An 18,178-nucleotide genomic window follows, 5' to 3' on the forward strand; every position below is an offset into this window, starting at 1 on the left:
AGTAAGCTAATGTAGCCAGTTCTGGTGAATATATGGTTAGGCCTACTGCTGTCTGTCATCTGTCTGGACTGGATACTTTGGTAGGATTTTCTACCATTAAGTAATACTAACCCATAGTCTTCAGTTATCTCTCTCAGAGGCGTCCAGTAGCCATTTGTAACTTTACACCCCCATAACACATAATGTACATTAAAGCTACCATGTGCTAGATATGGTGGTTGCGTCTGTCTAAAAATATTTCTTCATGTTCTTTCTGAATTCCGGTACTTGACATGGGGAGTAACCAGAGATAAGTGAGAAACTGTACATATGTGACAGACTTCTAACAGCTACAGCTTGAAGCTCTCTGCGCAGTGGTAGTTGTATGGGTAAAATTCCTTAATAATGACTCCTCTGGACAAGAATCGCTATGTCTCGCCTCCCATCCATTCTGTCCCTTTTTATAGTGTGGTATGTTCAAACATTATACCTGAAGTAGGCTTAAACCACGTTTCTGAGAGAGATGCAAGATTTACTTCATTATGTTGTATTTCGTGTAGCAAATTTTCTGTATTGGATACTGCTGATCATGCATTCCATTATAAAATTTGAAGCATTATCTTGTTTCATATCTAGTCTTATGTTTTTCCTAACATTTTGTTGTTGAATATTTTCACCTCTTGTTGGGTTTAGTTGCATCATTGTAGACAATATTAAAATGAAGACAAAATCCACTAACTAGTGTTCGTCTGTTGGTCTTAAGCGATGTTCACTTTGTCAGCTAAAGGTGTTTATGGATATGAAATTTTTGGCTTTGTTGGGCGCTGAGAAGATACATGAGCTGAACGAAATGCACTTTAGTTGCTGGTGTTATCTCGTGAGACCATGTTCGTTCTCATGTTGCATTGAGGTGTGAAATGGGTTGATCTCGGCTTAAATCGTTTTCTTATATTCATTTCCTGGTGTGTGTCACGCAGTCTCTTTAGTGGAGGAAGTTCTTCAGCGCTGCTTATCGAGCGCTGCATACCTGGCGAATCTTCAGAAGATTCCTGTCCTACTGAATTTTATGTTTCAGTGGTGGAGCTATACAACTTTACCATGTTGCTTACTTCTTTATACATTGTTGTAAGTAGCTTTTCCTTTATTTTTTATTCTGATGTATTTATGGCATCTTCTGTCTTTGGGTGAATGATTTTCTTGGCAGTGAAACCATACAACGTACAGAGATGGACATTCCTGGGATGTGTGTTGTCCACAACGTCTTTCGCATCTTGTCTGTCTTCTGCACTGATTGCTAAAGGGGATGTAGTGTAGGCATGTGCAACATTGTCTCACAGCAAGTGTACACAGTATACAGTATACAACTCACTACATGGACATATATAGGAGTCCAGTAAAGTTTACCTTCATATTCTAATAAACAAGTTTGATGTTTCCTGGGCGTTTCAATTCTATTTTGCGTGACTCGTTATGAAAACCTTGGAACCTTCATAACTTTAAATTCACTAATAATAACATTCAACATTTCTTCATCACATATTGAAAAGTCAACATCCCTAATTACACCTTGTTTGTCCACTCTACGTGTGGAAATGTACACATGTCAATTATTTTCGTTGAAAACTCTTTCCTGTACTACCTGATTTGCTGTATCACTTTCTGCAAGCTCTATTTTTATGTGGTTCTTGCCAATAGCAGACGCATTCACAGTATCACATTTCATAATTGGAACTTTTGTATAACTGCATTCACACACAGCCACTGTAGTGACTTTCAGCGTACACTACATATGGTTCCATATTTGTCTTCTTATATCTATTTTGTGAGATGTTCGTAATTGTATCAGAATTAGCTGTGTTCCATTATACGTGTTCCTTTTGTTGTTTTCTTCCCAGCTTATACTTGTTGTCGGTATTGCAGGTTTTACTGTCTTTGTCTCTTCACAAGTCTTCTCTGGAATTTTCACTTATCGTTTTCCCCTTATCTTTTGCTTGTTGTCCTCTTGTAGCTATTAAGGACCACCACAAAGTCGTAAGTCACCTCTTGAAAGTTTATCCGTACTATACAGGCTGTACCAAAGTCTCATTACCTCCAACTATCTGTGTAATAACTGATTTTTCTTGTTGCAGGTGATATTGATCTGTGAGAAGAATGGCTGATGAATCCACTTATAGCCTGGAACAACGAATCGTCGTTAGTACCTGGGTTCATGAACGAGCTCACACTGGGAAAACACTAAGAGAGGTTCGAAATGATTTCACCATTAGATGTAATATGGTTGCACAACCGAAAGCAACAATATTACATTGGAAGAAGAAGCTGTTTGAAACTGGTTCCATAAAAGACAGGCCACACTCTGGAAGACCGAGAAGAGGAGCAGACACATGTGCGGTAGTTGCAACATCAGTTGAACATTCGTCGAAAAGGTCGCTACGCAAGCGATCACGGGAAATGAATACCCCGTTAACGACTTTACGGCGACATATGCGAACAGACTTAAACCTAAAACCGTTCAGACGCTCATTTGCGGATGAATTGAATGACCAAGATTTGGAGAATCGGCGTCACTCCTGTGTGCGGTTACTGGAGATGTCCGACACAATTCCCAAGTATGGAAAAGTTGTGTTCGCAAACGAATGTGCCGTGTACCATAGTGCAAAGATAGATATGTTTATTTGTGGAGTAAAGAGAACCCGCACTTCTTTGAGGAACTGGATATGAATCCTCCCTGTGTCATGATATGGGCTGCAATATGTGCCACGCATTTGATCGGTCCATATTTCTTTGAAAATCCAGAAACTTATGCTACCATGCCAGTGAATCAGGGAACGTATCACTCCACGCTAAGTGACTGGAACTGGAACGTTTGGGACCTCTTGCTCGTATCTGGTTCCAATAAGATGGAGCGCCGGCGCATTTCGCAATATGCATAAGGGAATACCTTACCGATGTGTTCAAAGACAGGTGGATTGGAAGAGCATTACCTGCGCTACCGGGGTCTCGGAAATCGCCCCACCCCACCCCCTCAATGTCCCGATCAGATATCGTGAGATAATACATTATGGGGCACATCAAACAGAAAGTCGCCCAGAATCGTTAGCAGACAACTGAGGACCTCAAAGATGATATTTGGAATGCATTTTCTTCTATCAAGCCAGCAATGCTGCATCGAATATCACATCACACCTGGAGGCGAATAATTTTGTGCCATGAAAGTGATGGATCGCACGCAGATCACCTGGAGTTAAACGGTGGTAATCTGATGATACGCCCTCCTCTCATCAGATTCATTCTGTTGAGAGAGCATTTCACACAGATGTAAGAAATGGCGAGTAATGGGAATTTTGGTGCAGCCTGTAGTATTCATTTGTAGTTGAGGGTGTCTTACCTGACCTGTGAGTAATCTATGATACTGTGCCCAGAATGAGATTTTCACTCTGCAGCGGAGTGTGCGCTGATATGAAACTTCCTGGCAGATTAAAACTGTGTGCCCGACCGAGACTCGAACTCGGGACCTTTGCCTTTCGCGGGCAAGTGCTCTACCATCTGAGCTACCGAAGCACGACTCACGCCCGGTACTCACAGCTTTACTGGCAGAAGTAAAGCTGTGAGTACCGGGCGTGAGTCGTGCTTCGGTAGCTCAGATGGTAGAGCACTTGCCCGCGAAAGGGCAAAGGTCCCGAGTTCGAGTCTTGGTCGGGCACACAGTTTTAATCTGCCAGGAAGTTTTATGATACTGTGCGTTTGTCCGCCATCATCTCTTCAGTCTCTGTCTTTTTCTTGATGTTACGTATCTTTAGTATCGTTGTTTAAGTCCTCCTGCGTGACCTATACTACACAGGCGACTGTTGCCAGTTTTAAGATTTTCGGACAAATCCCGATGTCCCCTCTCCGTAATTTCCGCTAGCTATAGCGTAGTATAGATCAAAACATAAGTTTTATTCCTCTTTTCTTTTACAAATTATGCGCACTTTATCGATTGCTAACCAAATATGTACACGTAAATAATTCAGTCTTGTGGAAACGAAACGCGGCTGAAATCTGACATATCGAATATTGACATTTGTAAATTTATATACGTATAAAATATCTGTATACTTAAGATTTCACTGCCTTCAGTAACCTTAATAAGAAACTGTAATTAATCTATCGTTTCACTACAGTCTAATAAAGATCACCAAAAACAGAATGAACTTAAATTTAAAAAATAAAGTACATCTCTGGTTGCAATGTGCACAAGCTGTTGTTCTACTGTTTACAAACATTGTGACAGGAGTTCATAGAATTCAAAATGAAGTTACTTGCTTGGGTTAGTAAATGTACAGCTAAAGTCAATTTTTTCACTGCAGGGTGCCCTAGAGATTAAAGGGTTATGAACGACAATGAATGATCGTTACTGTGTGAACTTACTGACTTGTGTGTCGCTTTTGGATGCAATTAATTTTTTTATGTGGATTGAATTGTAAGCCGTAAAACTGTCCAAAATTTATGCCGTGTTTGGGTACTTTTTGTATATCAACAAGTAAAGCGAAGAGTATACGCACAGATACAACGTCACTTTATTTGTATTCCTTAACAGCAGTCACTCAGTTTACTCCAAGAAAATTTAGATATCTGTTGTCACACTTAAAATTACGTCTTCCATAGACAATGAAAGTAGCGTGGTAGTTGTTATTTACAGAACTGAGCCCCTTGGAGCCTAAGTAGTGTAAATCATGTTATTCTTGTTTTGAAATTTTTAATCTTTTACTAGGACTGTTATACAAAATTCAGCTGTACTTTTTATACTGCTTTTTTATCGTATATGTGGACAGAATACTTTTATCTGACACAAATTAATAATTTCAAATGATTACATCCAGTCATAGACCCAGTTTAAGGGTCACAATCCCGCGTTGTTATGCTTGTGATAATCCGGTTAAAGGATTTTATTTGGTGCTATGAAACTTTACAGGACAGTGAACAACAATTTATTTATATAATTTGACATAATCTTTGTTACTCATCATCAGTTCAGTCATTTACAATCTGTTGCACAATATCTGCAGCATTGTCAGAAGAAAGAGGGTTCTGAAAGTAGTTCTGGTGAACAGGTGATGTCAAGGCCAAAAGTTCTTTCATGTCTTCTGTTCTCTGTTTGTAACAGCTGGGGTCCTGTGTACAATTTTCCCCCAGGTATATTGCTTTGAGAAACTGTACATGGGTCATTCCATCTCAAATCAACTAACAGTCTGAACCTTGCTATGATTATTTCATACACATTTTAATTTAGGGTCGAGGCCCCACTTGTGGCCACATTAATGACATGTTTTTAGATTTTATCATGTTTAACTTGTAGGTAATGAAAATATAATACTTAATCTTACCTCTCAATAAATTAAGTTTCTTCTGATGATTTGTACATGTAGAATACAAGAAACAGATTGTGTCTTGCTTAAAGAAAAACACTACATAACTCAACTTTTGCAACACAGATCTTTTCATTAAATGGTGACTTCAAACAAGACCAAACAAAGAAATGTTTCTATAGACAATTGAATAGCACATTTCATATTGCTTATTATAATCTATGGTAGGACTGGCTGGTATTCCAAAGGCGCTTAAAATTGCACCCGTTACATCAAGGTGGCCATAAGTGGGGTAGTAGCCAAAACTAGAGCCTTAACCCTGTATGAAAATCTCATGTTTTTTTATAATAAAAAGTGAATGTCGTATAAAATTGTAAGATTGTTAAGTTATTATATATTTTATTCTCGCATTAAAATATCATTTAATGAATTAACAAACAATAAGAGGGTAATGTTGCATAAAAAGGTTAACATCATAATTTAAGTTTGTTAGAATTACATAGGTCTAACTTAGTATTCATAGCCTAGAAATATTCTGCATTTCACCTCACTAGTGTGTATTGTGGTAGTAAAATATTATTTTATACAAGAACCCATGGAGATCCCATCTTGGAATTTTGCATACATGTAGTCAGTTAGACTGGACAACACATACAATTTTTATAAAAAAATCCGAGGGTACATATTTTGGAAATTTAAAAAAAATATTCTTTTGGAATAGTTTAAAATTTACAGATTTAGGTAGCATTGTCATGTTACATATCAAATTGAAGGGAATTTTTAGAGTAAAACAATGGTGCAAGTTTGAGCTCTCTGGGTTGTATAGTTTTTGAGCTACAGCATTTTAAAACAATCATCGATTGATCAAAAACGAGGTTTTTTTGATTTTCAAACCCTTGAAACTCAAAAACCAAAGGACAGAAAAATTTGAAATTTCAATTTTAAACTAGTGTTAGTGGGTACATTACCTGAAAAAAAATTCATCCAACTCTGAGAGATGGTTCAAATCATGTAGTACAATTGGTTGATTTGACATGGAATGACCCACATCCTTTGTTAGATCCTGGCTTAAAGTCCAACTTGTGGAATCTCATGCTTGTTGAAAGTGTTTCTTGAAAAAGAGTGTCAATATGTCATTCCATTACAACTGAACCCACTGCATCTTCAGTCGTGACACTTTTACATTTCCCAGTGCTGGTTCGCAGGAGAGCTTCTGTAAAGTTTGGAAGGTAGGAGACGAGATACTGGCAGAAGTAAAGCTGTGAGTACCGGGCGTGAGTCGTGCTTCGGTAGGTCAGATGGTAGAGCACTTGCCCGCGAAAGGCAAAGGTCCCGAGTTCGAGTCTCGGTCGGGCACACAGTTTTAATCTGCCAGGAAGTTTCATATCAGCGCACACTCCGCTGCAGAGTGAAAATCTCATCCTGGAAACATCCCCCAGGCTGTGGCTAAGCCATGTCTCCGCTTTATCCTTTCTTTCAGAAGTGCTAGTTTTGCTGGTTCGTAGGAGAGCTTCTGTAAAGTTTAGAAGGTAGGAGACGAGATACTGGCAGAAGTAAAGCTGTGAGTACCGGGCGTGAGTCGTGCTTCGGTAGCTCAGATGTTAGAGCACTTGCCCGCGAAAGGCAAAGGTCCCGAGTTCGAGTCTCGGTCGGGCACACAGTTTTAATCTGCCAGGAAGTTTCATATCAGCGCACACTCCGCTGCAGAGTGAAAATCTCATTCTGGAAACTAACTGTTGTGTCTTGCAGCAGCTTTCTGTTGAGGTAAAATCACCATCATTGAGGTGATAGCAATGGCCAATTTTCCTTTTTACTTAAAACTAGTTTCCATAATGTCATGGGTATTTTCCAGTTCTTTTCTCACCCTGTCCAAGTTTCATTGTGCATTACAACATGTTTTGTTGACAGTAAACGTTTTGCAATGTGTTTGTTCAAACAGCACCAATTTCTTGGGAATCTCTAGATCCAATCACCGCATCCCAGCAGTACATGAATCCTAATTTTTATGACAGCCTGTGGCAACCCTAATTGGAAATACATAAAGTTCATTTGTAATAAGCTACATGGAATTTCAATCTCTCGAATCATAGACACTTTTCTCAATCAAAAGAAAACACACTATAGGAGCTTTCATAAAATGGTTTCTCAGTGTCCATTTTCATGGATTCCTGAGATGGTTCAGCCTTGCATAGATGCAAGTTATCGTCTTGACTAAGCTGTGCCATTACTTGCTCATCTGTTGAATGTGAGATTTTATTAGCAAAAGTATCATGTGGCACACCAGAATCTTTGTGAGGAGCTGGGAAATGTAAGTTGAACACATTAAAATTTGTACGATAAATGTTTTCTGCAACTGGCTGTTTTCCTTAACTCTCAACATGGTCTTTTTACTAATTATAAAGCAGTCAAATATTCAAATTTTCTCATAAATATCTTTTGTTTGGGTTTTGGTATCTTGTATAGTGTGATTGGTAAGAGAGGAATAATATTATTGGTCACACGCTATTATTGTTCATTGATGACGTTGTGGCATTTTATGTTTTATAACGCCACAAAACAGTGCTGAATTTATGTACAGCTCTTATGTCTAAGATGATGCCCAAGAAACTACATATTAAAAAATATATCTAAAAACAAAGATGATGTGACTTACCAAATGAAAGTGCTGGCAGGTCGACAGACACACAAACAAACACAAACATACACACAAAATTCAAGCTTTCGCAACAAACTGTTGCCTCATCAGGAAAGAGGGAAGGAGAGGGAAAGACGAAAGGATGTGGGTTTTAAGGGAAAGGGTAAGGAGTCATTCCAATCCCGGGAGCGGAAAGACTTACCTTAGGGGGAAAAAAGGACGGGTAAACACTCGCACACACACACATATCCATCCACACATATACAGACACAAGCAGACATATTTAAATATGTCTGCCTGCATCCGCACATGTGCGGATGTACACGTGCGTGTGCGCGAGTGCCCACCCGTCCCTTCCCCCCCCCCCCACCCCAAGGCAAGTCCCCCCGCTCCCGGGACCGGAACGACTCCCCACCCGGGTGGGCACTCGTGCACACGCACGTGTCCATCCGCACATGTGCGGACGCAGGCAGACACATTTAAATATTGCCCTTCAGTATATCCTCTCTTCCCGTTACCTACCAGGCCTCAACCTCTGCTAATTTCAAGTTGCTGCTGCTCATACCTCACCTGTCATTCAACAACATCTTTGCCTCTGTACTTCTGCCTCGACTGACATCTCTGCCCAAACTCTTTGCCATCACAAATGTCTGCTTGTGTCTGTATATGTGCGGATGGATATGTGTGTGTGTGCGAGTGTATACCTGTCCTATTTTCCCCCTAAGGTAAATCTTTCCGCTCCCGGGATTGGGATGACTCCTTACCCTCTCCCTTAAAACTCACATCCTTTTGTCTTTCCCTCTCCTTCCCTCTTTCCTGATGAAGCATATGTTGGTTGCGAAAGCTTGAATTTTGTGTGTATGTTTGTGTTTGTTTGTGTGTCTGTCGACCTGCCAGCACTTTCATTTGGTAAGTCACATCATCTTTGTTTTTAGATATATTTTTCCTACGTGGAATGTTTCCCTCTATTAAAACTACATATTAATTTTGATGTAAAGTAACAAGATAATGAGGAAATAAAGAACCTGCCCATCATTGGATGACTCTTGATGTAATGGAAAATATTCAGTGCAGGATCCATAATCATCACAAATAATTGGTTCCCCAATGCTGCCTTTATCAATGTAACTCATGTTGAAACACATTGAACACAATTTGTACAATTAAATAAGTAAAATCTTATTACTGGAACGCTCAGAAGATTGAACAGCCACACCAAATTGGGAAGACTCAAAACAATAGCAAGCAAGGTGGAGTAACTCTCAATTACATGGCTTCAACTGTCATTGAGATAAATGTGTGTACTTACAGCAGAAAATTGTGCAATGTGAGTTACAAATTACATGACTTGCACTGTTAATAGAATCCATTTGCAGACAAGTTCATTATGTAGTTCACAAAATTTCTGTAGCGTAAACAAACAACTAACTCCAGATAAGTACATCTATTGTAAGCATAAAATCAAGAGAGTGCTCTTTAGGGACCGTTGCCTGAGAAACAAAATCTGTTGTAAGACAATATTTTTCTTAATGAAAACAATCAGTTTTTGAAAAATAATTTAATTCGATAGATAAAAAATCTACACACCAAGTGATGGGAGAACATGCACATAAAAGAAGGTTATAATTAGGCAAGCTTTCAGAACCTTCTTCAGACAGAAGAGTTGAAGGGGACGGAAGAGGGGTGAAGGAGAAGTACTGGAAGTTCAGGAAAGTCATGCAGAACTGCAGGCGAGCAGTTCTGGCTGACTTTTTATTTTCAGTTACTGTATTTTTCTTGTAACTACTGAAAGTGAAGTCACTGTAAACCCAGCTAGAGCAGATAAGAAAAAAATGGCATCATAGTCTGGTTTAGAACAGATGTTTAGATGTTCATTTATTAACCTTTGAGCATGTTTACCATGCAGCTGGCTTTGTCAGTTGAAACATAATCAACCATTATCCATTTCAACTAACAACACTACTCAAAAATACACAAAAAATTAAATTAACGTCCATTTTGATATAAACACAGTTATGCGTAGAAACACGCGTGCTATACATATTACAATAAAGAAAAAAATGTACTTATCAACCAGAGTCAACCAGTACACAAATCTAAGCTGGCACTAAGAACAAACATCAAAAGTCATCAAACTACACCCCCCCCCCCCCCCACACACACACACACACTAAAAAGCAAAACAAAAATCCTTACTGTTATCCATTTGTCATAAACTGTACCCTTCCTAAACTACCACCCACCCACCAACTAATAGCCATCCGCAACACAATACCCAAATAAAAATACAATGAAAAGAATTAAAAATTCATATCTTTGAAATAAAAAAAAAATTAAAAATGGTCCAAACAAAGTAACCTAATACAATCTTAAATCAGCCACCTCCTAATCCTTCCCCACCTCCCACAGAAACAACTCCTACATAACATCCCCAGCATTCAAATCCAAAATAACCCAAGCTATATGAAACATTCCACTGCTACCGATCACAGATTCAACTGCTTACCAATTCCACTCTATTGTACTTGTGCAAACCTCTATTCAATAATTTTCAACTTGCAGGCTGTGATTCACAACTAAATTCTGTATACCTGTGGCGCTACATGCCTGTGAATGATAATGAATCTGAAATGATTGTAGACTCCTTCTCAACATAAACCTCAATTAATCCAAGCACTCCACATTTTGTTCATCAACCCACCTCAGTACGGCCAGCCACTGAAACAACTGCCCCCATACTCTCCTTCACATAACACCCCTACCCCTCTCATATTTCACCTTCCAAAATGCTGACTCATCAGTTCCAACAACAATAACAAAAACAACAGCCCCTCCCACTCTCCCCCAAACCATTCCTATATGTACTAAATTCTGAACATACCTTTCAAAACCCACCTGAAGAGCATTAGCAAAGATAATAGGTTAACAGCAATAGCAAAGATACTAGGTTAACAACTCAATATGACAAATGGCTAGCCTAGAGTATTTGGATCAGGAACCCCTCCAAATAGATCAAACATTGTCATGGTGACACCACCAGATATACTTGACCCTGGTGTGAGATGCAGCAACTTCGTATAATTACATAAAATCGCAACAACACTTGACATATTCAGCAATCAACCCATGCAACTCCAAAGGCTTTATGGTTGTCACCTGTTGCAACATGCAAAAACCTGCTAGTAAATTTGTCACATCTGTACCTAATAACAAATCACTAGCAGAATTTAGTGTCCAACCATTAACAACACACTGTTGTAATAATTCCAAAGCTAAAAATAAATCTGTACTCAATAACTACTAACATTGAAATAACTCACTAACAAAGCACCAGACTCACAATTCCAATACAAATCCTGGTATACAACATCCACCAATCTAACAGCTGAGTAAAATTACACTAAAACCACTTTGTACCATCAAAATTCAACACTAGAGAGCACCACCAAACACTCCAAAACATTCTCTTCAAACACGATCCATTTCAAATACACTGTGCAACCATGACTCTGGTAACAAAACACAGTTATATCGTTAGTTAATGTCAAAGGCAGGTACTGCACTTTTTGGTTGCCTATTATTAACCTGTGTGTCAGACATAAGGAAGGGATTAATAATTTGTGGTAATTTTAATGTTAATCTCTTAAATAGGACAAGAAAAGTGATCTAGCTAAAGCTGTTCCTCACTTATAATTTAGTATCAGTCATAACTTTTCCTGCCAGAGTTGCTTATATAAGTTATTCATACAACAAGTGGAACTTATAAGGTGTACAACTTTGCTTCCGCCGTTTTTTCCCCAACATTTGAGGCTTTAATGAAACAAACAGGTTACACATGTGTCATTCAAAGTATTTTACATCACTGGCCACTATTTTCTCCCATCTTTCGGGCAGTGTACAAATCCTGCATCAAAAAAATTGTTCATCTTTTGAAGCGATCCACAAATCGATCCAATTTGTGGCTTCTTCACGAAATCGGAAGTGTTGGTCAGCCAGGCCATGTGCTATTGATCTAAACAGGCGATAGTCAGAGGGAGCAATGTCTGGAGAATACGGCAGGTGGGGTAGGATTTCCCCGTTTTAACGTTTCCAAGGACGCATTGACCTCTTTTGCAATGTGGGGCAGAGCGTTGTTGTGTTGCAAAATCACTTTATCGTGTCTCTCGCTGTATTGCGGCCGTTTGTCTTTTAATGCTCTGCTCAGACACAATAATTGCATTCAATAACGGGCACCTGTGATTGTTTCACTTGGTTTTAAGAACTCATAGTAAACAACGCCAAGCTGGTCCCACCAAATGCAAAGCTTGATCTTGGAGCCGTGAATATTCAGTTTGGTTGTTGACATGGAAGCATGGCCGGGATACCCCATGATTTTTTGCATTTAGGATTATCATATGAAACCATTTTTCATCCCCAGTCACAATGTGATGCAGAAATCTCTTCAGTTTTTGCCTCTGAAGCAACTGTTCACAAACACACATACGCCGTTCAACGTCTCTTGGTTTCAGCTCACACGGGACCCAAGTTCCTTCCTTCTGAATCATGCCCGTAGCCTTGAGATGTTTTGAAATGGTTGCTGGGCCACTCCCACTAATCGTACCAATTCTTCTTGAGTTTGACATGAGTCTTCATTCAGCAATGTCTCCAATAATGCATCTTCGAAAACATTCTCTCTTCCACCACTATGCCAGTCTATGACATTAAAATCACCGTTCTTGAAGCGTTGAAACCACTCACGACACATTTTTTCACTAATAGCGTCCTTACCACACGTACTTGAGAGCATTCAATTAGACTCAGCTGCTGTTTTCTTCATATCGGGGAGGGGGGGGGGGTGTAACACCTCCTGCAAATGATGAGAATCAGGCTCGTAAACTGACATTTTCAATCAAGAACAATGATGCAGAGACAAATCGACTAATGTTTGAATGAGGTTATGCTGACTGAGGTCCAAGCTAACTGCCTGACGTCTGCGATCTGTTTCTTTCGACCGCTACTTACCATCGTTGCCACCTATCGGCAATTGGCGGAAGCAAAGTTGTACATCTTGTTAAATAGACACTTGCCCATCCTGTGGTAATTAGATTGTCAGATTGTAATGCACAACTAGTTTCATTATGTTACTTCATTCTACACTCCTGGAAATTGAAATAAGAACACCGTGAATTCATTGTCCCAGGAAGGGGAAACTTTATTGACACATTCCTGGGGTCAGATACATCACATGATCACACTGACAGAACCACAGGCACATAGACACAGGCAACAGAGCATGCACAATGTCGGCACTAGTACAGTGTATATCCACCTTTCGCAGCAATGCAGGCTGCTATTCTCCCATGGAGACGATCGTAGAGATGCTGGATGTAGTCCTGTGGAACGGCTTGCCATGCCATTTCCACCTGGCGCCTCAGTTGGACCAGCGTTCGTGCTGGACGTGCAGACCGCGTGAGACGACGCTTCATCCAGTCCCAAACATGCTCAATGGGGGACAGATCCGGAGATCTTGCTGGCCAGGGTAGTTGACTTACACCTTCTAGAGCACGTTGGGTGGCACGGGATACATGCGGACGTGCATTGTCCTGTTGGAACAGCAAGTTCCCTTGCCGGTCTAGGAATGGTAGAACGATGGGTTCGATGACGGTTTGGATGTACCGTGCACTATTCAGTGTCCCCTCGACGATCACCAGTGGTGTACGGCCAGTGTAGGAGATCGCTCCCCACACCATGATGCCGGGTGTTGGCCCTGTGTGCCTCGGTCGTATGCAGTCCTGATTGTGGCGCTCACCTGCACGGCACCAAACACGCATACGACCATCATTGGCACCAAGGCAGAAGCGACTCTCATCGCTGAAGACGACACGTCTCCATTCGTCCCTCCATTCACGCCTGTCGCGACACCACTGGAGGCGGGCTGCACGATGTTGGGGCGTGAGCGGAAGACGGCCTAACGGTGTGCTGGACCGTAGCCCAGCTTCATGGAGACGGTTGCGAATGGTCCTCGCCGATACCCCAGGAGCAACAGTGTTCCTAATTTGCTGGGAAGTGGCGGTGCGGTCCCCTACGGCACTGCGTAGGATCCTACGGTCTTGGCGTGCATCCGTGCGTCGCTGCGGTCCGGTCCCAGGTCGACGGGCACGTGCACCTTCCGCCGACCACTGGCGACAACATCGATGTACTGTAGAGACCTCATGCCCCACGTGTTGAGCAATTCGGCGGTACGTCCACCCGGCCTCCCGCATGCCCACTATACGCCCTCGCTCAAAGTCCGTCAACTGCACATACGGTTCACGTCCACGCTGTCGCGGCATGCTACCAGTGTTAAAGACTGCGATGGAGCTCCGTATGCCACGGCAAACTGGCTGACACTGACGGCGGCAGTGCACAAATGCTGCGCAGCTAGCGCCATTCGACGGCCAACACCGCGGTTCCTGGTGTGTCCGCTGTGCCGTGCGTGTGATCATTGCTTGTACAGCCCTCTCGCAGTGTCCGGAGCAAGTATGGTGGGTCTGACACACCGGTGTCAATGTGTTCTTTTTTCCATTTCCAGGAGTGTATGTACAGTCCACGAACACACTAAGAAGACAGTGAGGTGGATGAATGGCAAAACTACTGGATATTCTAAAGAAAACTTAAAAACATGTTGACTGGAATGGAGTTCATGGTATGCTTAATGCTAATTGTAAATTTGACATATTTCTTCATGAGTATAATCCATTTTTGAAATTAGTTTTCCTAAAAAGGTAATTAAATACAGTATTAGACAGAACAACTAATGATTCATAGATACTTTCATATTATAAGCAGTACTGTGACCTATTAAGAAAAAATGTAAAACATACGGGAGTATACTCATCTTGTCTGAAATAGACAAATCAGACAATAAAATCAAATCAGTATCAAATATTATTAAAAGAGAGACAGGGGAAGAGGCAATAGAAGATGGCATTATTTCTGTTAAAGAGAGAAGGAGCATTGTAAAAGATAGTTCATGTGTAGCAGATATTTTCAATATTCACTTTTTATAAATAGATGAGAAAATTGGTCCAAATAGTTTAGAAGAGAAAGCAAAACTGTACAACAAAGAAGCAATAGAGAGGAAACTTAATGAAATAAAAGTTAATCTCACATCCCCATCTGAAACAAGGGAGTCTAAAAATCAAAAATTCCTGTGGGGTAGATAATGTCTCCAACAACAGACTAAAAAGTTGTGGCGTTCTAATATGTAACCAGACATATTAGAATATGTTGTTTTTAGGTTGCTCTATGAGAAAGTAGCTTCACAGATATCAGTAACTACTGCCCAGTGTCACTCCCTACATCACTTCCTAAAATATTTATGTCGGTAATGTACTCTAAGCTTGTCACATATCTTTATAGTATGGTAGTTTGAATGTCAAAAGGGCCTCTCTTCTGAGTCAGCTAGTTACCAGCAACATCCAACTCCCGAGTTGTTAAAGAATTGAACTACAATGTATAAAACAGCTTCAAACATTGGATTACTTTACAAATGAGTTAGTGTTTGAATATTTCACATTAAGCATGTAAAAAAGTTATGGCAGAAGACACACAAAACCCTATTATCAAACACTGGATGAGTATAATCTGCATAATTCGCACTTTGCCTCAAGAAAAGCAAATGTTTCACACATTTCATTGTTAATGGTGTCATACCTGCTGAACTATGTGCTGTACAGTGATATAATTTTGAAATTACATTCAGTCGTGTATTTGGATACAGTCTGCAAAATTTAGTAAAGACAATAAATTAAAATGTCATGCCTGATGCTGAAGTTTTACTGCTTGGTAAACTTTTTTCTTTCATTACTTCGTGGGAGGTGCAAGTGAGGAAAAGTTTTGAAATAGTTTGTTGGAAGATGTTAACTGCTTTAATTCTCAAATACCAGATGAATATATTCGGAGTAATTTCTGCACTGTGAGTTTGCTAACTCAAGACATATACAATTCCTAACGTTAATTCTTGACATTTTGTTTCAATTTTTAATGTAAGATTATACCTCTTAGTGGATAGATTGTAATAGTGTTCTAAATTTTTGAATTCTGCCAGTAATTGTATAAAATACAGAAAATCAAATATTTGTTGCTCCTGGAAGCGATCAGGTAGACAATAAACAGTTGGGTTCAGTGATTGCTTTAGCCATTTATTAATGCAGGTACTTTTACTTAACACATAATAAAATCATTTCATGATAAAATGTCCTAGTTAGGATTTTATGTGACTTATTGAAAACATTTGATTGTGTCAGTCATAATATTCTATAAGAGAAATGAAGTTTTTATGAAATAAGTAGTTTAATACATCCCTGGTTTAGTACCTAAAAAAAAAAAAAAACACAGATTACACAAAGTTATCCTTGACAGTTGGAGTAATACAAAGAGGGACAGCACATCATCTGTATGGGGAGAAATTACAAAGGGAGTCCAACAAGGTCCAATAATTGGCCCACAACTGTTTTTGATTTATGTTAATGGTTTACCATTTTACTTGAACCAGTATGTAAAATTAGACTTGTTTGCAATATGACAAATATGTTGTGAAGCCAAACAAGAAGCAGCAACAGAGACAATAGTAAATGATTTCTCTGTGAAAGTTACTGACCAGTTTTGCACATATGGCCTACCTTTAAACTTTGAAAAAATGCAGTTCATCCAGTTTTGTACAGTCAAAAACATCCCTTCTTCTATTAACCTAGCATATGAACAAGAAATAATAAGCAGGATACAAAATTCTAAGTTCTTAGATGTGCGTATTGATGACAAACTGGAAAATCTAAATAGTAGCTTTGGAAAACTTGTGCCATAAGAATAACTACCAACTCTGAGAATATAGAAGTCATTAAGTTAACATATTTTCATTCACTGATGTCTTATGAGGCAGCTCCTCACTTACGCGAAAAGTATTCATTGCACAAATGAACATAATTTGAATTATGGGGTGCATTTACACACATACCTCTTGCAGACATATGTTTAAGCACTTTCCTTGTCAACTCCTGTTAACTCAGACACTGCTCTGATTGTTAAACGGCAATCTTGTCGAACAAGTTTACCGATTTTTTCAATGTTTGCATCAGTTTTTGCTGACAATGGTCTGCCAGTGCGAGTGTCATCACTGGTGTCTTCGCGGCCATCTTTAAATCGTTTAAACCACTCAAACACTTGTGTTCGCGATAAACAATCATCGCCGTACACTTGTTGTAACATTACAAACGTTTCACTTGCAGATTTTCCTAGTTTGAAACAAAATTTGATGTTAACACGCTGTTCTTTCTGTACACTCAACATTTTCCGACGCACAGACAAAACGTCAACTACTTAAAACAGACGCCACGGGCAGACTGAGTGCAGGAGGCAGATGAAACTCGAGCAGTAGGCGGAGCGAGAGGACTTTCAGCCTTATTGCATTCGTTTTATTGTTTCACCAGTACTAGTCCGGTTTTTTTCTAGCCACACCTCGTATACTCATTAAGATGGTTCTAAAAATCATTGTCACTTAACTGTGGTAATCCATACGACTATTTGGGTCCTACTATATGATGATATGTAAATATTTTTCTCAGTACACCTTGGTAAATACCTGTTTGGTCTTTGAAAAGGGTTCTCTATAGAGAAAGTAACGTATGATCTCTCAAATAAATCTTGGCAGAAATATAGATGTATATAATCACACTGGGGAAAACAAAACAGAGTAAAATACAATGTTGATATATTCTTTGGCATTGCCAAAGCTTCTGATTGTAAAATACCAATTAGAAAACTGAAATGTTAAAACATTAATGGTGTTCATCTTGCTTGAATAAACAGCCTTCATAACAAAAAGCAAAAGGGTCACATTGGTGAATTGCACCACAGGAAGGAAACTACATATTTTAAAAAAGGGGGGCATAAAGTATGGAGTCTCATAAGTTTGGTGTTGTGTCTACCCCATTTTAATTCTTAACATAATGATTTTCAAGAAACCTTCAAATATCACAAGGTTCCCTAATAACACAAACATATTAATCAAAGGCTCAGATCTAACCACACCAGAAACAGCCTACATGAACGTCGACGAGGCCTACAAGTGGTCTCAGCAAAGAACTAGAAAACCGAATTTCAGAAAGATTCATAGTGTGCAGTATGAAAGCAGTAAAAAGCACCTGTTAGCACCAGAAATATGCATTAAATTGCCCAGTACATGCAAACTTCATTGAAT

General features: G+C 39.6%; 1 protein-coding gene across 1 annotated transcript in view; it reads left to right on the forward strand.

The window, feature by feature from the left end:
- Nucleotides 1-4,194: 4,194 nt before the first annotated feature.
- LOC126237444 (secretion-regulating guanine nucleotide exchange factor-like) overlaps nucleotides 4,195-18,178 on the forward strand; it is an 85,486-nt gene continuing 71,502 nt past the window's right edge. The window contains exon 1 of the mRNA XM_049947562.1: nucleotides 4,195-4,288. Within this exon, the coding sequence (XP_049803519.1) occupies nucleotides 4,271-4,288 (18 nt within the window). The 5' untranslated portion in view covers nucleotides 4,195-4,270. The remainder of the gene's footprint in view (nucleotides 4,289-18,178) is intronic.

The sequence above is a fragment of the Schistocerca nitens genome, chromosome 2, assembly GCF_023898315.1.
Source record: "Schistocerca nitens isolate TAMUIC-IGC-003100 chromosome 2, iqSchNite1.1, whole genome shotgun sequence".
Taxonomy (NCBI): domain Eukaryota; kingdom Metazoa; phylum Arthropoda; class Insecta; order Orthoptera; family Acrididae; genus Schistocerca; species Schistocerca nitens.